The sequence below is a fragment of the Pseudophryne corroboree genome, chromosome 4 (assembly GCF_028390025.1).
Source record: "Pseudophryne corroboree isolate aPseCor3 chromosome 4, aPseCor3.hap2, whole genome shotgun sequence".
Classification (NCBI taxonomy): Eukaryota; Metazoa; Chordata; class Amphibia; order Anura; family Myobatrachidae; genus Pseudophryne; species Pseudophryne corroboree.
The window spans coordinates 700,550,949-700,576,625 of NC_086447.1; the positions used below are offsets into that span (position 1 = coordinate 700,550,949).

General features: G+C 47.4%; 1 protein-coding gene across 1 annotated transcript in view; it reads right to left on the reverse strand.

Annotated features, from left to right (window-relative positions):
- The window catches only part of YIPF4 (Yip1 domain family member 4), a 158,775-nt gene that overhangs the window by 38,013 nt on the left and 95,085 nt on the right, over positions 1–25,677 (reverse strand). The window contains exons 2-5 of the mRNA XM_063917947.1: positions 19,522–19,675; positions 17,218–17,389; positions 15,650–15,727; positions 11,081–11,194 (exon numbers count right to left, since the gene is read on the reverse strand). Coding sequence (XP_063774017.1) covers positions 11,081–11,194; positions 15,650–15,727; positions 17,218–17,389; positions 19,522–19,675 — 518 coding nt within the window. The remainder of the gene's footprint in view (positions 1–11,080; positions 11,195–15,649; positions 15,728–17,217; positions 17,390–19,521; positions 19,676–25,677) is intronic.

Consider the following 25,677-nt stretch of genomic DNA (forward strand, 5'->3'; position numbering starts at 1 on the left):
TTTTCAGAGCCCTTACAAAATCCAAGGACTTTGATGAAACTGAAGAGTCAGTAGCAACTGGCACCACAATAGGTTGGTTGATATGAAATGCCGACACAACCTTTGGAAGGAACTGTGGACGTGTCCGGAGCTCAGCCCTATCTTCATGGAAGATCAAGTATGGGCTTTTACAATGCCCCCAACTCCGACACACGTCTAGCAGAAGCCAAAGCCAACAAAGTGACAGCCTTCCACATTAGAAACTTGACCTCAACTTCCTGTAGAGGCTCAAACCAGTCTGACTGGAGGAACTGCAACACCATGTTAAGATCCCAGGGCGCCGTAGGCGGCACAAAAGGAGGCTGGAAGTGCAGAACTCCCTTCAAAAAGGGTCTGAACCTCAGGGAGGGCAGCCAACTGTTTCTGGAAGAAAATGGATAGGGCCGAAATCTGGACGTTTACGGAAACTAATCTCAGGCCCATATCCACAACTGCTTGGAGGAAGAAGAGAAATCACCCAAGTTTAAACTCCACCATAGGAAACTTCTTGGATTCACACCAAGACACATTTTTCCCAAATGCGATGGTAATGTTTAGATGTTACAGGCTAGGAAAGGAGTATCAGGGTAGGAATAACTTTGTTCGGAATGCCCTTCCGAGCTAATATCTGCCGTTCAACCTCCATGCCGTCAAACGTAGCCGCGGTAAGTCTTGATAAGCGAACGGTCCCTGCTCCAGCAGGTCCTCCCGAAGAGGAAGAGGCCTCGGCTCTTCTAGCAGTAGGTCCAGAAAATCCGCGTACCAAGCTCTTCTTGGCAAGTTCAGAGCAATGAGGATTGCCTGAACTCTTGTTCTCCTTATGAGTTTTAGAACCCTTGGAATGAGTGGAAGTGGAGGAAACACGTATACTGACTGGAACACCCACGGAGTCACTAGGGCGTCCACCGCCACGGCTTGCGGGTCCCTTGACCTGGAACAATACAGCAGGAGCTTCTTGTTGAGACGAGAGGCCATCATGTCTATTTGAGGTACACCCCAAAGATTTGTCACCTCCGTGAACACCTCTGGATGGAGATCGTGTCCGCTTCCCAGTTGTCTACTCCCGGAATGAAGATTGACAACAGCACCAAAGCGTGTTTTTCCGCCCAGAGGATGATTCTTGTTACCTCTGACATTGCAGCTCTGCTCTTCGTTCCGCCCTGCCGGTTTATGTAAGCCACTGTCGTTACATTGTCCGACTGCACTTGAATGGCCCGATTTCTCAGAAGATGGGCCGCTTGGAGAAGACCGTTGTAGACGCCTCTTAATTCCAGAATGTTTCTCGGCAGGCCGGCTTCCAGACTTGACCACCTTCCTTGGAAGGTTTCCCCTTGAGTGACTGCGCCCCAGCCCCGGAGACTTGCATCCGTGGTTAAAAGGATCCAGTCCTGAATCCCGAATCTGCGGCCCTCCAGAAGGTGAGGTAATTATAGCCACCAGAGGAGTGAGATCCTGGCCTTTGGCGACAGACGTATTCTCTGGTGCATGTGTAGATGAGATCCCGACAATTTGTCCAGGAGATCCAGTTGGAAGGACAGAGGATGAAATCTCCCGTACTGCAGATCCTCGTAAGAGGCCACCATCTTTCCCAGAAGGCGAATGCACTGATGAACAGACACCCGGGCTGGCTTCAGGACATCCCGGACCATTGTTTGTATCACCAACGCTTTTTCTTCTGGAAGAAACACCCTCTGCACTTCCGTGTCGAGGATCATTCCCAGAAATGACAGCCTCCTGGTTGGTTCCAAATGTGATTTTGGAAGATTCAGGATCCAACCATGTTCCCTGAGAAGCTGGGTCGTGAGAGCTATAGACTGTAACAGCTTCTCCTTGGACGACGCCTTTATCAGCAGATCGTCCAAATATGGAATTATGTTCACCCCCTGTCTGCGGAGGAGAACCATCATTTCCGCCATCACCTTGGTGAAAACCCTCGGTGCTGTGGAGAGGCCGAATGGCAGGGCCTGGAATTGAAAATAACAGTCCAACAGTGCGAATCGGAGATAAACGTGATGCGGCTGTCAAATCGGAATGTGGAGGTACGCATCATTGATATCCAGGGATACCAGGAATTCCCCCTCCTCCAGACCTGATATCACCGCCCTTAGCGACTCCATTTTGAACTTGAACTCCCTCAGAAAGGGGTTTAGTGATTTTAAGTTCAGAATGGGCCTGACCGAACCATCCGGTTTCGGTACCACGAAAAGGTTCGAATAGTAACCTTTGTTTTGCATCTGGGGAGGAACTGGTACAATAACCTGTGCCTCCACCAACTTCTGGATGGCTCCCTGTAGGGTAGCCCTGTCTGCTGGCAAGCCTGATTTGAAGAACCGGTGAGGAGGGAGATCTTGAAATTCCAGCCGGTACCTCTGGGACACAATATCTTGTACCCAGGGATCCAGGACGGACGACACCCAGACGTGACTGAAATGTCTGAGTCTCGCCCCCACCGGCCCTACCTCCAGGCCACGCGGTCCACCGTCATGCTGAGAACTTTGGCGTACCTGAAGCAGGCTTCTGTTCCTGGGAACCCGCAGCAGCAGGTTTATTGGATTTTGGTCGGCCTCCTCTAAAGAAGGTGTTGGACGGTTTGGCCTTTCTTGTTTTAGCAACCCAAAAGGACTGTTATGCAGCTGAAGAAAAAGGTTTCTTCGTAGCAGGTGCAGCTGAGGGAAGAAAAGGTGACTTACCCGCTGCAGCCGTGGAGATCCACGCATCCAACGCTTCCCCAAAGAGAGCCTGACCTGTGTAGGGTAGGATCTCCACACCTCTCCTGGATTCCGGTTCGGCAGACCACTAGCCCAGCCACAGTCCTCGACGAGCGGATACCGACATTGAAGAAATTCCTGCAGCCACTGAACCCAGGTCTTTCATGGATTCCACCAAAAATCCTGCAAAATCCTGAATGTTACGTAAAAACAATTCAACGTCACTTTTATCCATTGTATCCAAATCCTCAAGTAACGTGCCTAACCACTTTACTATAGCTTTGGAAATCCATGCACAGGCAATAGTAGGACGTAGTATCGCCCCATAAGCCGTGTATATGGATTTGAGCGTAGTATCAATTTTGCGATCAGCCGGCTCTTTTAAGGCGGTAGATCCTGGGACAGGTAAAACCACATTTTTGGAGAGTCTGGATACAGACGCGTCCACTATAGGTGGGTTTTCCCATTTTTTTCTATCCTCCTCAGGGAAAGGAAAAGCAACCAGAACCCTTCTAGGGATCTGGAATTTTTTCTCTGGGTTTTCCCACGTTCTCTCAAAAATAAGAATTTACTCACCGGTAATTCTATTTCTCGTAGTCCGTAGTGGATGCTGGGGACTCCGTAAGGACCATGGGGAATAGACGGCTCCGCAGGAGACTGGGCACAATTAAAGAAAGATTCAGGACTATCTGGTGTGCACTGGCTCCTCCCCCTATGACCCTCCTCCAGACCTCAGTTAAGATACTGTGCCCGGAAGAGCTGACACAATTAGGAAGGATTTTGAATCCCGGGTAAGACTCATACCAGCCACACCAATCACACCGTACAACACGTGATATGAACCCCGGTTAACAGTATGATAACAACGGAGCCTCTGAACAGATGGCTCGCAATAACAACCCGATTTGTGGAACAATAACTATTTACAAGTATTGCAGACAATCCGCACTTGGGATGGGCGCCCAGCATCCACTACGGACTACGAGAAATAGAATTACCGGTGAGTAAATTCTTATTTTCTCTGACGTCCTAGTGGATGCTGGGGACTCCGTAAGGACCATGGGGATTATACCAAAGCTCCCAAACGGGCGGGAGAGTGCGGATGACTCTGCAGCACCGAATGAGCAAACTCAAGGTCCTCCTCAGCCAGGGTATCAAATTTGTAAAATTGAGCAAAAGTGTTAGACCCTGACCAAGTAGCCGCTCGGCAAAGTTGCAGTGCCGAGACCCCTCGGGCAGCCGCCCAAGATGAGCCCACCTTCCTTGTGGAGTGGGCTTTTACTGATTTTGGCTACGGTAGTCCTACCGCAGAATGCGCAAGCTGAATAGTGTTACAAATCCAGCGAGCAATGGTCTGCTTAGAAGCAGGAGCACCCAGCTTATTGGGTGCATACAGGATAAACAGCTAATCAGTTTTCCTGACTCCAGCCGTCCTGGAAACAAATTTTCACGGCCCTGACTACGTCCAGCAACTTGGAATCCTCCAAGTCCCTAGTAGCCGCAGGCACCACAATAGGTTGGTTCAAGTGAAACGCTGATACCACCTTCGGGAGAAACGGAGGACGAGTCCTCAACTCTGCCCTATCCATATGGAAAATCAGATAAGGGCTTTTACACGACAAAGCCGCCAATTCTGATACACGCCTGGCCGAAGCCAGGGCCAACAACATGACCACTTTCCACGTGAGATATTTCAAATCCACGGTTTTAAGTGGCTCGAACCAATGTGACCTCAGGAATCCCAAAACCACATTGAGATCCCAAGTTGCCACAGGAGGCACGTAAGGAGGCTGAATATGCAGAACTCCCTTGACAAAAGTCTGAACTTCAGGCAACGAAGCCAGATCCTTTTGAAAGAAAATCGACAGAGCCGAAATCTGGACCTTAATGGACCCCAATTTGAGGCCCATCGTCACCCCTGCTTGCAGGAAATGCAGGAAACGACCCAGTTGAAATTCCTCCGTTGGGGCCTTCCTGGCCTCACACCAAGCCACATATTTCCGCCAAATGCGGTGATAGTGGGTTGCAGTCACATCCTTCCTGGCCTTGATCAGGGTAGGAATGACTTCCTCCGGAATACCTTTTTCCTTCAGGATCCGGCGTTCAACCGCCATGCCGTCAAACGCAGCCGCGGTAAGTCTTGGAACAGGCAGGGCCCCTGCTGCAGCAGGTCCCGCCTTAGCGGTAGAGGCCATGGGTCCTCTGAGAGCATCTCTTGAAGTTCCGGGTACCAAGTTCTTCTTGGCCAATCCGGAACCACGAGTATAGTTCTCACTCTTCCCCTTCGTATTATTCTCAGCACCTTGGGAATAAGAGGCAGAGGGGGAAACACGTAAACCGACTGGTACACCCACGGTGTCACTAGAGCGTCCACAGCTATCGCCTGAGGGTCCCTTGACCTGGCGCAATATCTTTTTAGCTTTTTGTTGAGGCGGGACGCCATCATATCCACCTGTAGTCTTTCCCAACGGTTTACAATCAATCAATCAATCGGAAGACTTCTGGATGAAGCCCCCACTCTCCCGGGTGAAGGTCGTGTCTGCTGAGGAAGTCTGCTTCCCAGTTGTCCACACCCGGAATGAACACTGCTGACAGTGCTAGCACGTGATTTTCCGCCCATCGGAGAATCCTTGTGGCTTCTGCCATTGCCCTCCTGCTTCTTGTGCTGCCCTGTCTGTTTACATGGGCGACCGCCGTGATGTTGTCTGATTGGATCAGAACCGGTTTGTTTTGAAGCAGGGGACTTGCTTGGCATAGGGCATTGTAAATGGCTCTTAGCTCCAGGATATTTATGTGTAGTGAAATCTCCTGATTTGACCACAGCCCTTGGAAATTTCTTCCCTGTGTGACTGCTCCCCAGCCCCGAAGGCTGGCATCCGTGGTCACCAGGACCCAGTCCTGTATTCCGAATCTGCGGCCCTCTAGTAGATGAGCCCTCTGCAGCCACCACAGTAGTGACACCCTGGTCCTTGCCGACAGGGTTATCCGCTGCTGCATCTGGAGATGCGACCCGGACCATTGGTCCAACAGGTCCCACTGGAAAATCCTTGCGTGGAACCTTCCGAATGGAATTGCTTCGTACGAAGCTACCATTTTTCCCAGGACTCGCGTGCATTGATGTACCGACACCTGTCCTGGTTTTAGGAGGTTTCTGACTAGAGATGACAACTCCTCGGCTTTTTCCACTGGAAGAAACACTTTTTTTCTGGTCTGTGTCCAGAATCATTCCCAGGAACAGAAGACGTGTCGTCGGGACCAGCTGTGACTTTGGGATATTGAGAATCCAGCCGTGCTGCTGCAGCACTTCCCGAGAAAGTGCTACCCCCACTAACAACTGTTCCTTGGACCTCGCCTTTATCAGGAGATCGTCCAAGTACGGGATAATTAAAACCCCCTTCTTCCGAAGGAGTATCATCATTTCGGCCATTACCTTGGTAAAGACCCTCGGTGCCGTGGATAACCCAAACGGCAGCGTCTGGAACTGATAGTGACAGTCCTGTACCACAAACCTGAGGTACTCCTGATGAGGAGGGTAAATGGGGACATGCAGGTAGGCATCCTTGATGTCCAGGGAGACCATGTAATCCCCCTCGTCCAGGCTCGCAATAACCGCCCTGAGCGATTCCATCTTGAACTTGAATCTTTTGATATATGTGTTCAAGGATTTTAAATTTAAGATGGGTCTCACCGAACCGTCCGGTTTCGGTACCACAAACATTGTGGAATAGTAACACTTTCCTTGTTGAAGGAGGGGTACCTTGACAATCACTTGCTGTGAATACAGTTTTTGGATAGCCACCAACACTGCCTCCCTGGCAGAGGGAGTTGCTGGTAAGGCAGATTTTAGGAAACGGCGGGGGGGAGACGCATCGAATTCCAGCCTGTACCCCTGAGATACTACTTGAAGGATCCACCTGTGAGAGAGCCCACTGTGCGCCGAAATTTCTGAGACGGGCCCCCACCGTACCCGGGTCCGCCTGTGAAGCCCCAGCGTCATGCTGTGGACTTACCGGACGCGGGGGAGGACTTCTGCTCTTGGGAACTGGCTGTATGCTGCAGTTTTTTTCCCTCTACCTTTGCCTCTCGGCAGAAAGGATGCGCCTCTAGCCCTCTTGTTTTTATGGGGCCGAAAGGACTGTACTTGATAATACGGTGCTTTCTTTTGCTGTGGGGTAGCCTGTGGCAAAAATGTCGATTTCCCAGCCGTAGCTGTGGAAACGAGATCTGAAAGACCATCCCCAAACAGTTCCACCCCCTTATAAGGCAAAACTTCCATGTGCCTTTTTGAATCGGCATCACCTGACCACTGCCGAGTCCATAACCCCCTTCTGGCGGCAATGGACATTGCGCTTACTTTTGATGCCAGCCGGCAAATATCCCTCTGTGCATCACGCATGTATAAGACAGCGTCTTTTATATGCTCTATTGTCAGCAAAATATTGTCCCTATCCAGAGTATCAATATTATCCGACAGGGAATCTGACCACGCAGCAGCAGCACTGCACATCCATGCCGATGCAATCGCTGGTCGCAATATAATGCCCGTGTGTGTATATATAGCTTTTAGGGTAGCCTCCTGCTTTCTCTCAGCAGGTTCCTTTAGGGCGGCCGTATCCGGAGACGGTAGTGCCACCTTTTTTGATAAACGTGTAAGCGCTTTATCTACCCTAGGGGGTGTTTCCCAACGTAACCTATCCTCTGGCGGGAAAGGGTACGCTGCCAATAACCGTTTAGAAATTATCAATTTCTTATCGGGGGAAGTCCACGCTTCCTCACACACACCTCATTTAATTCCTCAGATGCAGGAAAAACTACTGGTAGTTTTTTCTCACCAAACATAATACCCTTTTTTGTGGTACCTGGGGTACTATCAGAAATGTGTAATACATTTTTCATTGCCTCAATCATGTAACGGGTGGCCCTATTGGAAGGTACACTAGTCTTATCGTCGTCGACACTGGAGTCGGTATCCGTGTCAACATCTGTGTCTGCCATTTGAGGTAGCGGGCGTTTTAAAGCCCCTGATGACATTTGAGACGCTTGGACAGGCACAAGCTGAGTAGCCGGCTGTCCTATGTCGTCAAACCTTTTATGTAAGGAGCGGACACTGTCACGTAATTCCTTCCATAAGTCCATCCACACAGGTGTCGACCCCGCAGGGGGTGACATCACATTCACAGGCATTTGCTCTGCCTCCACATCATTATCCTCATCATACATGTCGACACAGCAGTACCGACACACAGCACACACACAGGGAATGCTCTGACAGAGGACAGGACCCCACAAAGCCCTTTGGGGAGACAGAGGGAGAGTATGCCAGCACACACCAGAGCGCTATATAACACAGGGATATCACTATACAGAGTGTTTTCCCCTATAGCTGCTTGTATTATATACACTGCGCCTAAATTTATTGCCCCCCCTCTCTTTTTTACCCTTTCTGTAGTGCAGGACTGCAGGGGAGAGCCAGGGAGCGATCCTTCCAGCGGAGCTGTGAGGGAAAATGGCGCCAGTGTGCTGAGGAAGATGGCTCCGCCCCTTTTTCGGCGGGCTTTCTCCCGCTGTTTGTGTAAATCTGGCAGGGGTAATTTACACCTATATAACCTCTAGGGCTATAAATGGTGTCAGTTTTGCCAGCCAAGGTGTTAATATTGCTGCTCAGGGCGCCCCCCCCCCAGCGCCCTGCACCCATCAGTGACCGGAGTGTGTGGTGTGCATGAGGAGCAATGGCGCACAGCTGCAGTGCTGTGCGCTACCTTGGAGAAGACATAAGTCTTCAGCCGCCGATTTTCCGGACACTTCTTGCTTCTGGCTCTGTAAGGGGGACGGCGGCGCGGCTCCGGGACCGGACGACGAGGTCGGGTCCTGTGTGCGATCCCTCTGGAGCTAATGGTGTCCAGTAGCCTAAGAAGCCCAAGCTACCACCAGTTAGGTAGGTTCGCTTCTTCTCCCCTTAGTCCCTCGTTGCAGTGAGCCTGTTGCCAGCAGGTCTCACTGTAAAATAAAAAACCTAAAATATACTTTCTTTCTAGGAGCTCAGGAGAGCCTCCTAGTGTGCATCCAGCTCGGCCGGGCACAGAAATCTAACTGAGGTCTGGAGGAGGGTCATAGAGGGAGGAGCCAGTGCACACCAGATAGTCCTGAATCTTTCTTTAATTGTGCCCAGTCTCCTACGGAGCCGTCTATTCCCCATGGTCCTTACGGAGTCCCCAGCATCCACTAGGACGTCAGAGAAATAGCATTTAATTCTTTGGACGCAGGGAAGGTTAGCAAGGCTGTCTTGTTGTCAGTGAAGTAAGCCTGCTCAACCTGCTCAGGTGTTGTATCAGCAATATTCAACACATCCCTGATAGAGGCTATCATCAACTGCACCCCTTTAGCAAGAGATGCGGCCCCCCTGAGCACATCCCCATCACCGTCTGCAGTGTCAGAATCGGTATCCGTGTCATCTTGCATAATCTGGGCAAGAGCACGTTTGTGGGAACCTACAGAGGGAGGCCCTGAGGTAACAGAACCGGACCAAACCGCCATAGAGTTCTGTAAAACCTGAGTTGCAGATTAATTCTGTGCAACCCTAGTAGAAACCTGAGAAATCATAGATTTGATAGAGGATAACCATTCAGGCTCCCTTGCTTGTATCTGCGCTAAAACAGTGCAATCCTGATTACATGGAATGAGATCATCCTGGGAGGACATATCCTCTGCAGCATGACACAGAGTCCCTGGACAGAGCTAAATGGAGATCCCAAAAACTCCACTCACACAGGGAAGGCTAGACAGTGTTTCACCCCCAAAAATGGCAAGAGAGACACAGAGATTGGAGCCAACCCACACACAGCGCTGTCAAGGTATAGGGAGACCCCAACCAGCGCCGACTGTGCACCTTAATAGGTTACACAGTCTTACACAGCCTCCCCTCTTCGTTCTACCACCCCCTGGTACCGTAAGAGATTGCTGGAGTTGCTCTGGAGGGACTGCTCTTCACCGACAGCGTTTCTGCAGGCAGGAAAATGGCGCTGAACGCTGCTGGGACCGCTCTGAGGAGAAGCTCAGCCGCCTTAATGGCACGGTCTTCCCGCTCTGCTGGAGTTTATACTGGCCTGAGGAATTGTGCTGGCAGCGATCCTGGGACCCTGACAGGCTTTCTGGTCAGTGTAGGGTGTAGGCGGTGGCTCAGGGTGCCCCTCACAGCGCCACACTATGTACCGCTGATCCCCGGAGCGCAGTCAGTACTGCCTCCATACCCTGTTGCCGCAATCTTCACACCGGCTCCCCGCTTGCGATGGGGGTCGGTGACTCACTCGCCACTGATCTTCTGGCTCTGTAAGGGGGTGGCGGCATGCTGCAGGGGTGAGCGATCCCCTGTGGCGGGGAACGTTCGATCCCCTCAGGAGCTCAGTGTCCTGTCAGCGGAGATAGTGGCTCAGACCCGGCAGGGCGGACACTACTCCCCCCCCTTAGTCCCTCGAAGCAGGGAGGCTGTTGCCAGCAGCCTCCCTGTAAAATAAAAAACTCTAAAATAAACTTTTACTAAAGAAGCTCTGTAGAGCGCACCTAGCTGTGACCGGCACCTCCGGGCACATTTTCTAAACTGAGTCTGGTAGGAGGGGCATAGAGGGAGGAGCCAGCCCACACTCTCAAACTCTTAAAGTGCCAATGGCTCCTAGTGAACCAGTCTATACCCCCATGGTACTAATCTGGACCCCAGCATCCTCTAGGACGTAAGAGAAAATAATAAACTTTTAAAATAAATGCAGAAAACTCTTCAGGAGCTTCCAGAGATGTGACCGGCTCCTCGGGCACATTTTCTAAACTGAGTCTGGTAGGAGGGGCATAGAGGGAGGAGCCAGTGTTCACTATCAAATTCTTAAAGTGCCCAAGGCTCCTAGTGGATCAGTCTATACCCCGTGGTACTAAATGGATTCCCAGTATCCCCTAGGACGTAAAAGAAAAATGGATCATTAGCTATGTGGCAAGTAACAGGTATGACGTCATGGTGGTATAAAGAGGTGCGTAAAAGATCAAACACATGACAGAGCAGGCAAGAAGGTTGGAAATGCAACACTCAAGTTTCCCAATAGAATGTATAGAGGAAAAACATAAAATTATATCTAACATGTACAGTACTTGTTCAATACACAATGAGGCAAAGTGAAATGGTAAGGTTGCAGTGCCTTAATAACTTCAGATTAGAACTTTGTTTATCTAAATCATGTCCAGATTTCTTTACCATTGTAAAGAAATATATACTAGTCTTTCAAACAAATATTTTGTTAAATTAAATTAAAAAAAACAAAACAAACAAACCCGTAGTGAAAGAAACCTACACATAGATATACAGTATAACTTGCCTTTATTATTGTGGAAACAATTTCAAAGGGTCGAACCACTAGTAGTGCAGGCGCAATCACAATTAATGGAAGCAGGGAGTACCCTATAACACCAAGAACCTGCCCATAAGCCACCTGTAAAATAGGGCAATGAAGGGTGTTAGAAATTTTTTTTATAAATGTAGTTGAAACAATAAATATAAATAATATTATAAAGGCTAACAATCTAACCTTACAGCAATAGACCTTGGAAAAAAGAAAAAAAAAAACTACACTGTAAGAGTAGTCTGTGTGCATTTACATCAAACTGGGACTTTAGAGAAAGTAATGTGTGTAATGGTAATACGACCTAAAAGGCTTGTCTGATATTTACAACCAATTCATGAAGCAAAAGTTTTACTAACTCTAGTGCTTAGTTCCTAAAGGGCAGATTCAATGAAGTATGAAGCGCTGTCAGAACCTCACACTGCACACATTCAGAGCCGGATTAAGGGTGGGGTGGTCATCCCTGGGCCCCCACACACATCCTCTTGACTGATGCACCACGACGGTGGAGGTGTGTGTGTGTGGTGGGGGGTCATTGTTACATGGAGAGAGGTACACGGTTAAGTCACATTTATTAGGACCACCTCCTACATTTGACGTTGGCAGTGCATAGCCCATGAAGTACGTCACATATCGTGTGCTGGCTTGGTGGGTATATAAGTGTGCAATAGGTCGTCTACACACATATGTTGTCATGGGTAAAAGGGGCGATTTATCAGAGTTACAAAAAGGGATGTTTATCAGCTTTCGGGCCAAGGGTGGCAGTATTTCTGAAACAGTGCAGTTTGTGTGCTGCTGTGTTGAAGGTGTATTGTGACTGAACAAATGGCACCATTGTGAATAGCAGACGTGGAAACTGCGGAGCACCATGTGCCATTGATGTGAGGGGTGAACATTGGCTACGAAGGTGCGTGAGAGCAGACCGACACTACAGTTGAGTAGCTTACTGTCAAAATGTACCTGTGCCAACTAGAGATGAGCGGGTTCAGTTCTCAGAGAACCGAACTTCACTACCCGAGCCCGGATCAGAGTCCGGCTCGGGTTTTCCCGCCTGACTCGGAAACCAGAACGAGGCAAAACGTCATCAACTCGCTGTCGGATTCTCGCGAGGTTTGGATTCCATATAAGGAGCCGCGCATCGCCACCATTTTCACTCCAGTCCTGTAGAGTGTAATGAGAGGACGTGTCTTCACCCTCAGTGTCTGTGCGGGCGGGAAAGTGGAGTGGCGATTATAGTGCTATCTTGTGCTGCTCAGTCCAGTGTAGTGTCTTAGCTGCATCAGTCAGTCCAGTGACCAGTCACAGTGGTGGTGTCCTCTGCTGCCATATGTCCAGTGCTGCTGTATAATAAGTCCCTTACAGTGTCGCTGTGTTGTCCTGCATCAGACCAGTGGTAGTGTCCTGTGCTGTATATCATTTACTCCAAATAAAGGGGTTATTAACATTTAATCCAAATATAATTTTTACAGGCTTTGCCCTGTGTGGTGTAGGGGTACACTCGCCTGTGCTGCATATTATTATATATAGTTCCACATAAAAGGGTTATTATCCAAATTAATTTTACAGGCTTTGCTGTGTGTGTGGTTTAAGGGTACGCTCTCCTGTGCCACCAATATTGTGCATGTATTACATCTGGGCAAATTCCAGCACGTCCCATGATGTTTGTGCCGCACACTTGTGTCGCTTAGCTTGTCATACAGCTACCTCATTGCACCTCTTTTACTTCTTTGCATGATGTGCTGTTTGGAGCCTAGTTTTTTTTAAGTGCCATCCTGTCTGCAACTGCATTGCCACTCCTAGATGGGCCAGGTGTTTGTGCTGCACACTTGTGTCGCTTAGCTTAGTCATACAGCCACCTCGGTGCAACCTTTTGGCCTAAAAACAATATTGTGAGGTGTTCAGAATAGACTAGAAATGAGTGGAAATGAATGTTATTGAGGTCAATAATACCGTAGGATCAAAATTACCCCCAAATTCTGTGATTTTAGCGGTTTTTATGTTTTTTTCAAAAATCATCCAGATCCAAAACCAAAATACGAAAAGGTGGTTTTGGCAAAACCAATCCAGATCCAAAACACGAGGATGGAACCAGAACCAAAACACGAAAAGTGCCCGCCGCACATCTGTAGTGCCAACCTACCAGCATCTTACCCAGTCACTCCCAGCCCGTCTAGCTGCTGTCTGTGCTGCACACAGCAGTAACTCTGGCTATTAGCTGGTGGTTATAATAAAGTGACTCGACCGTGTAGGACAGTGTACTTGGGGGTGATGTACAACAGTGTACAAAGAGGGATATATGCATGTGTAGGTGTAAGAAAATGTACGTGGGTACGACAGTTTATATGTAGGGATATTTGTGCATTTAGAAATGTACACGGAGGGATATAGAACCTATAAGTTTACATGGCGGGCTATAGGCGTATGACCGTGTACATGCAAGGTCTATAGGCGTATGACCGTGTACATGCAAGGTCTATAGGCGCATGACCGTGTACATGCAAGGGCTATAGGCGCATGACCGTGTACATGCAAGGGCTATAGGCGCATGACCGTGTACATGCAAGGGCTATAGGCGCATGACCGTGTACATGCAAGGGCTATAGGCGCATGACCGTGTACATGCAAGGGCTATAGGCGCATGACCGTGTACATGCAAGGGCTATAGGCGCATGACCGTGTACATGCAAGGGCTATAGGCGCATGACCGTGTACATGCAAGGGCTATAGGCGTATGACCGTGTACATGCAAGGGCTATAGGCGTATGACCGTGTACATGCAAGGGCTATAGGCGTATGACCGTGTACATGCAAGGGCTATAGGCGTATGACCGTGTACATGCAAGGGCTATAGGCGTATGACCGTGTACATGCAAGGGCTATAGGACAGTGTACATGCAAGGGCTATAGGACAGTGTACATGCAAGGGCTATAGGACAGTGTACATGCAAGGGCTATAGGACAGTGTACATGCAAGGGCTATAGGACAGTGTACATGCAAGGGCTATAGGACAGTGTACATGCAAGGGCTATAGGACAGTGTACATGCAAGGGCTATAGGACAGTGTACATGCAAGGGCTATAGGACAGTGTACATGCAAGGGCTATAGGACAGTGTACATGCAAGGGCTATAGGATAGTGTACATGCAAGGGCTATAGGACAGTGTACATGTTGGGATATTTGTGCATGTATAAGTGTACATGGAGAGATGTGTGTGTATGACAGTGTACATGGAGGGATATAGGACAGTGCATGCATAAGTTTACATGGCAGGCTATATGCGTATGACCGTGTACATGGCAGGCTATATGCGTATGACCGTGTACATGGCGGGCTATATGCGTATGACCGTGTACATGGAGGGCTATATGCGTATGACCGTGTACATGGAGGGCTATATGCGTATGACCGTGTACATGGAGGGCTATATGCGTATGACCGTGTACATGGAGGGCTATATGCGTATGACTGTGTACATGGAGGGCTATATGCGTATGACCGTGTACATGGAGGGCTATATGCGTATGACTGTGTACATGGAGGGCTATATGACAGTGTACATGTAAGGGATATAGGACAGTGTACATGCAGGGATATTTGTGCATGTATAAGTGTACATGGAGAGATGTGTGTGTATGACAGTGTGCATGGAGGGATATGTATGTATGTATGTATGTATAAGTGAGGGTGGTTGTTTCTCAGGAATTTTACCACTTGGAGCCTCCACAACTTCATTGCCCTTGGTCCCCCAACCATCCTTAATCTGGCCCTGGGCGTGTCGCTGCCATTGTGGGGGAGGATGAAGCAGAACCTCCATCAGAGGACGAATTATCTTGGCCTCTTGATAGGACCTACAGTGGCCGGCTTGCGCAACCCCATGGGTCAGGCAGCTAGGACGCACCCTGGACCAGTAATGAACGCAGGTGTGATGCCTCCTGCTGCATTATGGTATTAGTGCTATCGCTGCTGCTTCCATGCTTCTAATTCGTCCTCATGTGAATAAGGCCCATTACGAATAACTACAAGAGGGAAAACCTTGCTCGATTTTGCCAACACCTAGTGAGCAAAAAACAGTGAGGTTTATAGTAGCACCCCTAACTATTTTGTAGTCTGTGGATGTTTTGTTTAGGGGAATAGGATAATCTTTTAACTGTAATTAGCAGCTGATCTTATATTGAGGCTACAAGTTTAGATTTAGCAATGCAGATATAACTACTCCTTATTTGAATTTCAAAAATTTTTTGATACAATTTCTGATGATATACTACGGTTACAATGTCCTGTAGCCATGACCGACAGAGCGATGAGACCCCCTTGTGAAAAAATGTGCACAGCCAAACTGTCTATCCTTTCAACTAGGGCAATGGATACTCTGCTGCTAGGGCAGTTTGGAGACACATCCTGAATTTCAAAGAGGTGGGCATCCTATGATGTGTAAGTAGAAGGGAAAATCCAAATGAAAGATTGAAAAGTGAAATCAGTGATTCAAATGTTCTCAATTTAATCACTTATAAAGTTCGCTAAAAAGAAAAAAAAAGTTACTTACATCTCCACCAAGTACCCTTGCGAGTAGGAAGACGGTCAGTGACCCAAATATCCAAATTGTTATGATCCAGGACACAACCTTTCAGAAATAAAGCAAAACAGTAGCACTTTAATAAATGCATATTGACAATTACATACACACATTTGGTAAACAGGGGTTGAGACAATTCTTACAGTGTATATTGGATATGCAATTTTGTGTGGCTGTTTACTTCAGAACAACAGAAAACATATCAAACAAAAAAAAATACCAGTGCCAAAGTATGTAGCAGTAAATAATAAATGGTAAAAGATAATAAAGTTAAATGCATTACAGTACATTAACCCCTTAAAACTTGGTATTCAAATGTAATATGCTGCAAGAAATTGCACTCTACAACTATTAAATTTATTAAAGACAGAGGCCCTCATTCCGAGTTGATCGCTCGCTAGCTGCTTGTAGCAGCAGTGCAAACGCTAAGCCGCCGCCCTCTGGGAGTGTATCTTAGCTTAGCAGAAGTGCGAACGAAAGGTTAGCAGTTCTGCTACTAAAAAATTGCATGCAGTTTCAGAGTGGCTCGATACTTACTCCTACCTTGCGATGACTGCAGAATGTTTAGTTCCTGCGTTTGGCCAGCCACTCCCCCGTTTTTCCAGCCACTCCTGCATTTTTTTTATCAGGCACGCCTGCATTTTTCAGCACACTCCCTGAAAACGCTGAGCTGCCACCCAGAAACACCCACTTCCTGTCAATCACACTACGAACACTCAAGCGTCTGAAAAGCGTCGCTCGAGCTTATGTTAAACTGCATAGTTTTGTGTGAAAGTACTTCACGCGTGCGCGCTGCGTACCATACGCATGCGCACAACAGCCGATTTTTAGCCTGATCGCTATGCTGCGAAAAACGGCAGCGAGCGATCAACTCGGAATGAGGGACAAAATACATAAACAGCGCAAATATATCCCATTCAATATATATAGCACTTTAAGGGTTGGATTTAATTAGCCATGGTAATTTACTGCACGGGGAAAAGCGTGGTAGCCTTGGGCGATATTCAATTCCAGCCCCTCTTTTGCACAGTAAATTTGCCCTGACGTGCGTTAACACATGGGCCCGGAGCTATGTGTTAAGGCATTTGTAGCGCCCACAATAAGGGCACTTATTAAGGATTTCTCCCTCCTTCAGGCTCAAACAGAAATCCACAACGTTAAGTGCAGCCTGAAAGCTTATCGTGGGCTGCAATTGAATAGCAAACAAATTAGCGAACGGTTAATTACCTTGGCTAATTGAATCTGGTAATTGCAGGTACTGAATCATGGGAGCATATCAAATTCTACTCACATGGGGCTAAATTTGTAGCACTTTCCAAATTTTCTGCAGATTTAGCTACTGGATTTAAAGCAGTAAATTACTACATACAAAATCAGGTGTGTTTCTATTTAATAATATTGCCCCTGTAAATGCAGTAGCTTTGAAAAGCGCTGCATAGTAAATTTACCCTATGGCCTCTTCAGGTTAGCCTTTTTGTTATATATTTGTCATACATGATCATGTTTATCAAAATGTATAACGAGAAAATGACTCTTACTCTAAACTGCCCATACAGAGAGATCATTGAAAAGAATAGGACAACGGCTAGTGGTCCCCAGAAATCAGGGTTGTCTCGTACTACTTGTCTGTTGAACCCAAGGGATGGCATTGGCATCAGAACACAGCGTATTTTGTAGTAAATATCCTTAAGATCAATGTCCAACTCCTCCCTAAAAATAAAAATAAGTAACAAAAGAAATAAAATAACAATTCAGTAGTGAGTACTTCCATTATCATGACGCAGCAGTTTTCTACAAGTGAGAACCACTGAGAAACAAACATAACAAGCACATTTATCACATTGTAAAATAACCCTAATTCCTATGCAGACATGGGGGGGTATTCAGAGTTGTTAGCAAACCACAAAAGCACACTAATGGGCAAAACCATGTTGCACTGCATGTGGGGCAGATATAACATGTGCACAATAAGTAACATTTGGATGGGGTGTGGTCAAACTGAAATCCAAATTGCAGTGTAAAAATAAAGCAGACAGTATTTACTCTGCACAGAAACAATATAACCCACCCAATTCTAAATCTCTCTGCACGTTACATCTGCCCCACATGCAGTGCAACATGGTTTTGCCCAATTGCTAACAACTCTGAATAACCCCCATGGTCCAGAGGAAGATACTACTACTACCACTACTACACACATAAGTGGGGAAATTCCTAGATGTTAGGACAGTATACAAAATAAACTGAATAATGGGCACGTTTTATAAAAACAAAAAAGGGAGCATGTTAGGTCATTAATGAAATTCAATTATCCGTGATGTGCATTTGGCAACATCAAAGATACAGTCCTTGATGCTACAGTTTATTATAATGTGACATAACAGTGAGGTACTTACTAATGCACTGATTTGCTGATAATTTGGTAATAAGAGCTCTTGCAATCGTTATAGTCTAAAGGCCCATATAGACGGGCCGATGTGGGAGAGATGTGTGCTGAGCGAACCGCTCAGCACACATCTCTGCCGCCGCTCAGCACAGCGTGATGTGTGCTGAGCGTGCGGGGGGAGACGGGGGGTTGCTCATTTCACCCAGCGGGTGAAGTGAGCGACCCGCTAGATTGGCCTGCATGCAGGCCAATCTAGCACCAGCGATAGCGATGCGCGGGGCTGCGCATCGCTATAGGGGGTACACACGGAGCGATAATGCATAAATTCTAAGCAATCTAGTCAGATTGCTTAGAATATCGCTCCGTGAGTACCCCCCTTAAGGACTACATCCTAAGAATTTATAGATTTGTTTGTCAGTGTGTACATCTACATTTGTAGTTTTTATGTTAAAAAAAATGTATCATTATATTAAAAGTTAATTTCTATTTATTCAACATAGTGTTGAGAGTACTTTGCCATTTGTTTTTGTTTTTTAGAATTAGCACTGTATAAAATATCAGAACAACAAGTTTGCATATTTGTTCCAATAATCATATAATGCATTTTGTCAGTGCATACCAGTTCCAAATAATGAGCCCGATTCACACCTGATCGCTGTTGTGCAAAATAGCACAGCAGCCGATTATCAAATGACTGCACATGTACCACAATGCGCAGGCGCGACTTCAAACAGCGACAGAATGGTGCAAAAAATTTGGTCGCTAGGCGTTCGCAAGGTGATTGACAGGAAGAGGACGTTTGTGGGTAGTAACTGCCCGTTTTCTGGGAGTGTCAGGAAAAACGCAGGCATTCCCAAGCATTTTCATGGCGGGTGTGTGACGTCAGCTCTGGACCTGATCAGCCTGTTTCTATCCCGCTGTAGGAGTAAGTCCTGGGCTACACACAGACTGTAAAAATCATTTGATGGTGAGCGAGTTGCAACAGATTTGCAAATCTGCTCGCAACTCGCTCACCATCGAATGAATCCGCTGTCTGGCAAAGTTTTCCCACAGCGTACACATGCATTCGCACACTTGCACGGAGGGCGGGTTTTCACTCTCTGTGGGCGGCGGCTATCTGATCGCAGACCTCTGCAAAAACAAACAGCAGCGATCAGGACTGAATTAGGCCCAATGTCTGCATAACTGCAGGCTGTTATACCAGACTCTGCTAAAGCTGCCCACTCATGCTGCGATCTTGTGGCAGCCAACACGTGTGTCAATATTGCAGCGCTGTACAAACCCAAATCAAGCCCAATATTAAGCCAGTTAAAGATCAGGCAATTCCATGCAAACAGACAAGTCACAAAAATGTATCTATCATGCCAAATGCAGACAGATATCATAATATTTTGAACCTATTAATCCATAGCTAACAGGTGAATGCCAAAGCAGCATAGACTGAGCAAACACTTACAAAAGAGGTTTATTGTCTTCGGGATCATGTTCTTCTACTTCTAGCAGCCATCCATAACCCCTCTGACGCAAAAATGTGGTGGCTGTTGATTCTTTTGTAAAGTCCCCACCGAGATTTAATTTTACATCAGGAGCCGCTATAGAGCCACTAAGATCTAGGGATGAAAACAGAAAAAAATAAAATAAATGAGAACACAAACCTTAGTGTACTGTACAAGGGGTAAAAAATAAATAAAAATTATATATTTGATATTCTAATAAAATATTATATATATATATGCAGACGATCGGTGCGGCACTCACGGATATAGATGACAGACTCAATGATATCTTATCAACGTTTCGGTTTTATACCGTCTTCAGGATATATGCTTTGAATATATATATATACATATATATATAATAAGAATTTACTTACCGATAATTCTATTTCTCGGAGTCCGAAGTGGATGCTGGGGTTCCTGAAAGGACCATGGGGAATAGCGGCTCCGCAGGAGACAGGGCACAAAAAAGTAAAGCTTTTACCAGATCAGGTGGTGTGCACTGGCTCCTCCCCCTATGACCCTCCTCCAGACTCCAGTTAGGTACTGTGCCCGGACGAGCGTACACAATAAGGGAGGCAATTTGAATCCCGGGTAAGACTCATACCAGCCACACCAATCACACCGTACAACTTGTGATCTAAACCCAGTTAACAGTATGATAACAGAAAGAGCCTCTTAAAGATGGCTCCTTAACAATATAACCCGAATTTGTTAACAATAACTATGTACAGTATTGCAGATAATCCGCACTTGGGATGGGCGCCCAGCATCCACTACGGACTCCGAGAAATAGAATTATCGGTAAGTAAATTCTTATTTTCTCTATCGTCCTAAGTGGATGCTGGGGTTCCTGAAAGGACCATGGGGATTATACCAAAGCTCCCAAACGGGCGGGAGAGTGCGGATGACTCTGCAGCACCGAATGAGAGAATTCCAAGTCCTCTTTTGCCAGGGTATCAAATTTGTAGAATTTTACAAACGTGTTTTCCCCCGACCACGTAGCTGCTCGGCAGAATTGTAATGCCGAGACCCCTCGGGCAGCCGCCCAAGATGAGCCCACCTTCCTTGTGGAATGGGCCTTAACAGATTTAGGCTGTGGCAGGCCTGCCACAGAATGAGCAAGTTGAATTGTGTTACAAATCCAACGAGCAATCGTCTGCTTAGAAGCAGGGGCACCCAACTTGTTGGGTGCATATAGTATCAACAGCGAGTCAGATTTTCTGACTTCAGCCGTCCTTGAAATGTATATTTTTAAGGCTCTGACAACGTCCAACAACTTGGAGTCCTCCAAGTCGCCAGTGGCCGCAGGCACCACAATAGGTTGGTTCAGGTGAAACGCTGATACCACCTTAGGGAGAAAATGCGGACGAGTCCTCAGTTCTGCCCTATCCGAATGGAAGATTAGATAAGGGCTTTTATAAGATAAAGCCGCCAATTCAGATACTCTCCTGGCGGAAGCCAGGGCCAGTAACATAGTCACTTTCCATGTGAGATATTTAAAATCCACCTTTTTCAATGGTTCAAACCAATGGGATTTGAGGAAATCTAAAACTACATTTAGATCCCACGGTGCCACCGGAGGCACCACAGGAGGCTGTATATGCAGTACTCCTTTAACAAAAGTCTGTACCTCAGGAACTGAGGCCAATTCTTTTTGGAAGAATATTGACAGGGCCGAAATTTGAACCTTAATAGATCTCAATTTGAGACCCATAGACAATCCTGATTGTAGGAAATGTAGGAAACGACCCAGTTGAAATTCCTCCGTCGGAACACTCCGATCCTCGCACCACGCGACATATTTTCGCCAAATGCGGTGATAATGTTTCGCGGTGACTTCCTTCCTTGCCTTAATCAAGGTAGGAATGACTTCTTCTGGAATGCCTTTCCCTTTTAGGATCTGGCGTTCAACCGCCATGCCGTCAAACGCAGCCGCGGTAAGTCTTGAAAGAGACAGGGACCCTGTTGTAGCAGGTCCCTTCTCAGAAGTAGAGGGCACGGGTCGTCCGTGACCAACTCTTGAAGTTCCGGGTACCAAGTCCTTCTTGGCCAATCCGGAGCCACTAGTATTGTTCTTACTCCTCCTCACCGTATAATCTTCAATACCTTTGGTATGAGAGGCAGAGGAGGAAACACATATACTGATTTGTACACCCAAGGTGTTACCAGTGCGTCCACAGCTATTGCCTGTGGATCTCTTGACCTGGCGCAATACTTGTCCAGTTTCTTGTTGAGGCGAGACGCCATCATGTCTACCATTGGTCTTTCCCAACAGTTTACTAGCATGTGGAAGACTTCTGGATGAAGACCCCCCTCTCCCGGGTGAATATCGTGTCTGCTGAGGAAGTCTGCTTCCCAGTTGTCCACGCCCGGGAAGAACACTGCTGACAGTGCTATTACGTGATTCTCCGCCCAGCGAAGAATCTTGGTAGCTTCTGCCATTGCACTCCTGCTTCTTGTGCCGCCCTGTCTGTTTACATGGGCGACCGCCGTGATGTTGTCCGACTGAATCAACACCGGTTTTCCTTGCAGGAGTGGTTCCGCCTGGCTTAGAGCATTTTAGATTGCTCTTAGTACCAGAATGTTTATGTGAAGAGACTTTTCCAGGTTCGTCCATACCCCCTGGAAGTTTCTTCCTTGTGTGACTGCTCCCCAACCTCTCAGGCTGGCGTCCGTGGTCACCAGGATCAAATCCTGTATGCCGAATCTGCGGCCCTCCAATAGATGAGCCTTTTGCAACCACCACAGAAGATATACCCTTGTCCTTGGCGACAGGGTTATTCGCAGGTGCATCTGAGGATGCGACCCTGACCATTTGTCCAACAGATCCCTTTGGAAAATTCTTGCATGGAATCTGCCGAATGGAATTGCTTCGTAAAAAGCCACCATTTTTCCCAGGACTCTTGTGCATTGATGTACAGACACCTTTCCTGGTTTTAGGAGGTTCCTGACAGGTCGGATAACTCCTTGGCTTTTTCCTCGGGAAGAAAAACCTTTTTCTGAACCGTGTCCAGAATCATCCCTAGGAACAGCAGACGTATCGTCGGAAAACAGCTGCGATTCTTGGAATATTTAGAATCCAGTCGTGCCGTCGAAGAACTACTTTAGATAGTGCTCTTCCGACCTCCAACTGTTCTCTGGAACTTGCCCTTTTTAGGTCGTGCAAGTAAGGGATAATTTAGATGCCTTTTTTCTTTGAAGAAACATCTTTTCGGCCATTACCTTGGTAAAAAGGCCCGGGGTGCCGTGGATAATTCAAACGGCATCGTCTGAAACTGATATTGACAGTTCTGTACCACGAACCAGAGGTACCCTTGATGAGAAGGACAAAATTTGGACATGGAGGTAATCCTTGATGTCCAGGGACACCATATAGTCCCCTTTTTTCCGGTTCGCTATCACTGCTCTGAGTGACTTTATCTCGATTTGAACCTTTTATGTAAGTGTTCAAAACATTTTAGATTTAGACTATGTGTCACCAAGCCGTCTGGCTTCAGTACCACAATATAGTGTGGAAAAATAATACCCTTTTCCTTGTCGTAGGAGGGGTACTTTGATTATCACCTGCTGGATATACAGCTTGTGAATTGTTTCCAATGCTGCCTCCCTGTCGGAGGGAGCCGTTGGTAAAGCAGACTTCAGGAACCTGCGAGGAGAAGATGTCTCGACTCTCCAATCTTTACCCCTGGGATAATACTCGTACGATCTAGGGGTCAACTTGCGAGTGATCCCACTGCGCCCTGAGACTCTTGAGACTACCCCCCCACCTTGAGTCCGCTTGCACGGCCCCAGCGTCATGCTGAGGACTTGGCAGACGCGGTGGAGGGCTTCTTTTCCTGGGAAAGGGCTGCCTGCTGCAGTCTACTTCCCTTACCTCTATGTCTGGGCAGATATGACTGGCCTTTTGCCTGCATGCCCTCATGGGAAAGGAAAGATTGAGGCTGAAAAGACGGTGTCTTTTTTAGCTGAGATGTAACTTGGGGTAAAAAAGGTTGGATTTCCCAGCTGTTGCTGTGGTCCCCAGGTCCGATGGACCGACCCCCAAATAACTCCTTCCCTTTATACAGCAATACTTCCATCTGCCGTATGGGATCTGTATCACCTGACCACTGTCGTGTCCCTGACATCTTCTGGGAGATATGGACAACGCACTTATCTTGATGCCAGAGAGCAAATATCCCTCTGTGCATCTCACATACATATATATAGAATGCATCCTATTAAATGCTGTACATGAATAAAATATTTTCAGTCAGGGAATCCGACCAAGCCAACCCAGCACTGCATCTCCAGGCTGATGGCGATCGCTGGTCGCAGTATAACCACCGTATGTGTGTATATACTTTTTAGGATATTTTTCCAGCTTCCTATCAGCTGGCTCCTTGAGGGCGGCCGTATCTGGAGACGGTAACGCCACTTGATAAGCGTGTGAGCGCCTTATCACCCTAAGGGGTGTTTCCCAACGTACCCTAATTTCTGGCGGGAAAGGGTATAACGCCAATATTTGCTATCGGGGTAACCCTACGCATCATCACACACTTCATTTTATTTTATCTGATTCAGGAAAAACTACAGGTAGTTTTTTTCACTCCCACATAATACCCTTTCTTGTGGTACTTGTAGTATCAGAAACACGTAACACCTCCTTCATTGCCCTTAACGTGTGGCCCTAATGAGAAATACGTTTGTTTATTCACCGTCGACACTGTATTCAGTGTCCGTGTCTGTGTCTGTGTCGACCGACTGAGGTAAATGGGCGTTTTTTAAAAACCCCTGACGGTGTTTCTGAGACGCCTGGACCGGTCCTAATAGATTGTCGGCCGTCTCATGTCGTCAACCGACCTTGCAGCGTGTTGACATTCTCACGTAATTCTCTAAATAAGCCATCCATTCCGGTGTCGACTCCCTAGAGAGTGACATCACCATTACAGGCAATTTCTCCGCCTCCTCACCAACATCGTCCTCATACATGTCGACACACACGTACCGACACACAGCACACACACCGGGAATGCTCTGACAGAGGACAGGACCCACTAGCCCTTTGGGGAGACAGAGGGAGAGTCTGCCAGCACACACCAAAAACGCTATAATTATATAGGGACAACCTTATATAAGTGTTTCTCCCTTATAGCATCTTTTATATATATACAATATCGCCAAAATCAGTGCCCCCCCTCTCTGTTTTAACCCTGTTTCTGTAGTGCAGTGCAGGGGAGAGCCTGGGAGCCTTCTCTCCAGCTTTTCTGTGAGAGAAAATGGCGCTGTGTGCTGAGGAGATAGGCCCCGCCCCTTTTTCGGCGGGCTCGTCTCCCGCTATTTTTGAAGTTAGGCAGGGGTTAAATATCTCCATATAGCCTCTGTGGGCTATATGTGAGGTATTTTTTGCCTCTAATAAGGTTTTTATTTGCCTCTCAGAGCGCCCCCCCCAGCGCTCTGCACCCTCAGTGACTGTTGTGTGAAGTGTGCTGAGAGGAAAATGGCGCACAGCTGCAGTGCTGTGCGCTACCTTTATGAAGACTCAGGAGTCTTCAGCCGCCGATTTTGGACCTCTTCTCTCTTCAGCGTCTGCAAGGGGGCCGGCGGCGCGGCTCCGGTGACCATCCAGGCTGTACCTGTGATCGTCCCTCTGGAGCTAGTGTCCAGTAGCCAAGCAGCAAATCCACTCTGCACGCAGGTGAGTTCACTACTTCTCCCCTAAGTCCCTCGTTGCAGTGATCCTGTTGCCAGCAGGACTCACTGTAAAGTAAAAAACCTAAGCTAAACTTTCTCTAAGCAGCTCTTTAGGAGAGCCACCTAGATTGCACCCTTCTCGTTCGGGCACAAAATCTAACTGGAGTCTGGAGGAGGGTCATAGGGGGAGGAGCCAGTGCACACCACCTGATCTGGTAAAAGCTTTACTTTTTTGTGCCCTGTCTCCTGCGGAGCCGCTATTCCCCATGGTCCTTTCAGGAACCCCAGCATCCACTTAGGACGATAGAGAAATACATATACATATATACACACACATATATATATATATTATTATTTTTTATTTTTTATTTTTTTTTAATATATAAATATCCCGGCACTCCACTCGGTATTAGTAACAACTTGCTGCGGTGCCCTCCCAA